Source organism: Pseudomyrmex gracilis, unplaced genomic scaffold (assembly GCF_002006095.1).
Source record: "Pseudomyrmex gracilis isolate BER0280 unplaced genomic scaffold, ASM200609v1 scaffold_168, whole genome shotgun sequence".
Taxonomy (NCBI): Eukaryota; Metazoa; Arthropoda; class Insecta; order Hymenoptera; family Formicidae; genus Pseudomyrmex; species Pseudomyrmex gracilis.
The window spans coordinates 1-3,239 of record NW_018020752.1 but is presented as its reverse complement, the minus strand read 5'-3'; the positions used below and the strand labels follow the sequence as shown (position 1 = coordinate 3,239).

Below are 3,239 nucleotides of genomic sequence, written 5' to 3'. Positions count from 1 at the left end.
CATATCGCATTTACTATAAGAATAATATAGAATAGATATGTGTGTGTACAAAAGAACACAATGCAGAACATTCTATCTTAATCAGTTTATAATGAATATAAACATATTATATATACATAAACTAATGGGCTTTTTTGGCCGCTCTCATTCTTTTCTCTGGTCAAACGCAGCCATTTTAGCACAGATCCGAACCATTTTTAGTGTTATCAGAGTGCGCTGACATCGCTCCAGGTTTGCAGCGAACACGTGAACTTTCTCTCGAGAGAGACTTCCCTTTCCGAGGATTTCTGACTGTGGTGTTTCCAAGGTTTATAATTTTTTATCGAATATCCGTTCAATCTGATATAATTGTAGCACGTTTGAAAACTTGCAACACTTTTATCAATCATAATAACAATTAGCTGTATATTTTCTCGAAACTGTAATACACATAAGGACATTTTAGCAATGATAACTTTTTTTTTGAAAACTCACATAACCTAACACGACGCACAATGTTTTGAAGTAAAATAAAATATTTGTTTATTTCAGAACGTGGTAAATCAAGTCTGAAGAATGGCTAAGTCAAAGAATCACACTAATCACAATCAAAGTAAGTTTACAAGTGTTTGCAATCAAATACTGATAAAAAAAAAAAAACTAGATATGATTACGCTGATCACATATCTGAATAATCTTAACTTTTCAAAAAGAGAATATAATTTAGAGATATACATAAAGTTTTAACATTTCTCGTACATCAAACATTTTTCTTTGTTTTGTTTCATAGATAGAAAAGCACACCGAAATGGCATTAAGAAGCCTAAAAGGTACAGGCACGAATCAACTCTTGGTGTAAGTTTTTGAAATTACTTTGTTATTATAGTTATATTTTTATTTAAATATTTTACTTATATCTTAGGTAATATTTAGTACAAAAATAAAGGGGAGGGTTACAAAATGTTGTAAATATGATATAAAACTTTTTATTTTAACATACAGTACACACATGTAATAAATTATTTTAATCTAGCGTACATACAAATTTAATTAAAACTATATTTACCTTCTCATTGGGACAATTTTTTTATATATCTTATGAATATAACGTACATTAATTGTTAATTGTTTTCTCCCACAGATGGACCTGAAATTTTTGAGGAACCAACGTTTTGCAAAGAAACATAATCTGAAACCGAAAGCTCAGTTAAAGAGAGCAGAACAGCGAAAGGCTCTTCGCGAAGCGAAGAAAGCTAAATAAATATGCTAATTACCAATTTTTAAATAATTTAAAATAAAGAAAAAATTACTTTTAACTAAAGCAAACTACTTTAAACCCAACATCTAGCTTCCTGTATGTTTCCTACATGTATAAAATTCTTTCTCTATCAGACAACTGATACCATCAACAAGTTTCAAAGATACACGTGAATTATTTTCACGTTCTCTTGTTCGTAGTTGTAGTGGTGTAATGTTATACAGTTTTTTGTGTCAATATGGCTGCGATGCAGACACTGGAAACGAGCGGTGACATGACGAGCACGAGTGGTTTGACGAAACCGGACAGAGTTTTGTTATTCAGTGGCAAGAGAAAATCCGGCAAGGATTATATTACCGATATTTTGTATAAGAGGTACGTGTCTGCAAATTAATTTTTAGTCGATCGCGAAAAAAACAAAACGTCACTCGTGAGCAAAAGTTGACACGAAGTCAGTTCGACCAACTTTGGTTCGCCGTGGAACAAAGTCCAAGTCGCGCTACAAATGCTTCCGAAGCGCGTCGTTCTATCTCGATTCCTTCGTCAAACGCGGACAAAGATAGAACGACGCTATTTGAACTTCATACCTACTCCGAGGCTGCGTTCGGGGAGCGCGCTATCAGCGCTGTTGCATCATTCTATCTTTATTCCTCATTAGATGTAAAACAAAGATAGAATGACGCAATAGTAGCGCTGATAGCGTGCTCTCCGAACGCAGCCCGAATCAATTGGAGTTGGTCGACCTGACCTAGACTAGTAAAAAAACACCAGGATGAAAGAATGTTACTACGTAATAAAATTTGAATTTTCGCGTGTATGAATTTCAGACTTGGTCCGCAAAAAAGCGCGATACTACGACTATCGGGACCCATAAAAACGCACTGGGCAAAGTATCTTAATCTCGACATCGATCAACTACTGGGACACGGAGAGTACAAAGAAAAGTACAGACTCGAAATGGTTAAATGGGGAGAAGACATGAGAAAAAAAGATTACGGTTATTTTTGTCGCGCCGCCATTGACATGTACAACGGTACTTTTTTATCATTTGAATTATCTTTTATCAAAAAGTTACACACATTAAAAAGCTGGCAAACGCACAAAACATACTAAATTTTTATGCGAGCACGGAATTGTTATTAAATTTTTTTTTTTAGCACGCGAGAAGGCGGTATGGATAGTGAGCGATGCCAGAAGAAAAACAGACATTAAGTGGTTTAAGGAAAACTTCGGAGACGCTTGCAAAACAATACGCATAGTTTGTCCCGATGAAATTAGAAAAAAGCGCGGCTGGGTCTACATACCAGGTGGGATATAAAAAAAAAAAATTCTACTTCAATTCTCTCTTTGACTTAGTGTTTGTGAAAGAGCTCGTGTTTGAGACACATATCGAACTAGGGATTCAATTGCAGGTATAGATGATTCGGAAACGGAGTGCGATCTGGACGACGTGACCGTTTGGGATATATTGATAAACAACGACGATAACAACGATATAGAGGTCATATTCCAACAGCTGCTGGATTTGATCAGCTAGCTAAAACTTCCCTCACTCATGAATATTTGTTTCCTTTTTAAGTGTTACTTGGTGTAAGGTTTGTCTTTTAAATATATTTTACATAAAAATATTTTATATTATTTTCACAATATTAAACATGATGGAAAATGTCCTTAGAGATATAAATTGCATCTCACGAAACGCACCCGGTCCTCCGGACTATACTCGCTGTTAACCTTCGAGGTTAGATTCTCGCGTGGACAACTCTACAGGGTGCGGAATCCAAAATCCGGACAAATTATATATGTTTTTCTAAATATGTTTTATTGCTACAATGAAAAGATTTACAAAATTTGTTTAGCTCCACTGTTTGTAAGGCCATAAATAATATATTTACTCAATATATCCCCCGCTTGCTTGAATGATCGCCTCCATTCTCGGTCTGAATCGTGCGCAGGCACGCTTTAATGCGTCACGGTCCATATCGGTGAATGCCGATACAAT

General features: G+C 35.3%; 2 protein-coding genes across 2 annotated transcripts; both read left to right on the top strand.

Moving 5' to 3' along the window:
* Positions 1 to 204: 204 nt before the first annotated feature.
* LOC109857646 (60S ribosomal protein L29-1) lies at positions 205 to 1,295 on the top strand. Its single transcript, XM_020434169.1, has 4 exons — positions 205 to 307; positions 532 to 592; positions 770 to 834; positions 1,121 to 1,295. Exons 2-4 carry the CDS (start codon positions 556 to 558, stop codon positions 1,238 to 1,240), a joined length of 222 nt encoding a protein of 73 aa, XP_020289758.1. The 5' UTR covers positions 205 to 307; positions 532 to 555; the 3' UTR covers positions 1,241 to 1,295.
* Positions 1,296 to 1,298: 3 nt separating this feature from the next.
* Positions 1,299 to 3,233, top strand: LOC109857645 (probable phosphomevalonate kinase). The gene is made up of 5 exons (XM_020434168.1): positions 1,299 to 1,612; positions 2,065 to 2,270; positions 2,395 to 2,544; positions 2,650 to 2,832; positions 2,913 to 3,233. The coding sequence occupies exons 1-4, from the start codon at positions 1,476 to 1,478 to the stop codon at positions 2,772 to 2,774; spliced, it is 618 nt and encodes a 205-aa protein (XP_020289757.1). The 5' UTR covers positions 1,299 to 1,475; the 3' UTR covers positions 2,775 to 2,832; positions 2,913 to 3,233.
* The last annotated feature ends 6 nt before the right edge of the window (positions 3,234 to 3,239 follow it).

Bases quoted from the DNA above. Each gene is read 5' to 3' on its own strand.
- LOC109857646 (XM_020434169.1), top strand. From the start codon at position 556: ATGGCTAAGTCAAAGAATCACACTAATCACAATCAAA. The intron at 593-769 runs GTAAGTTTACAA...TTTGTTTCATAG, and splicing joins TCACACTAATCACAATCAAA to ATAGAAAAGCACACCGAAAT. The intron at 835-1,120 runs GTAAGTTTTTGA...TTTCTCCCACAG, and splicing joins GGCACGAATCAACTCTTGGT to ATGGACCTGAAATTTTTGAG.
- LOC109857645 (XM_020434168.1), top strand. From the start codon at position 1,476: ATGGCTGCGATGCAGACACTGGAAACGAGCGGTGACATGACGAGCACG. The intron at 2,271-2,394 runs GTACTTTTTTAT...TTTTTTTTTTAG, and splicing joins CGCCATTGACATGTACAACG to CACGCGAGAAGGCGGTATGG. The intron at 2,545-2,649 runs GTGGGATATAAA...ATTCAATTGCAG, and splicing joins CGGCTGGGTCTACATACCAG to GTATAGATGATTCGGAAACG.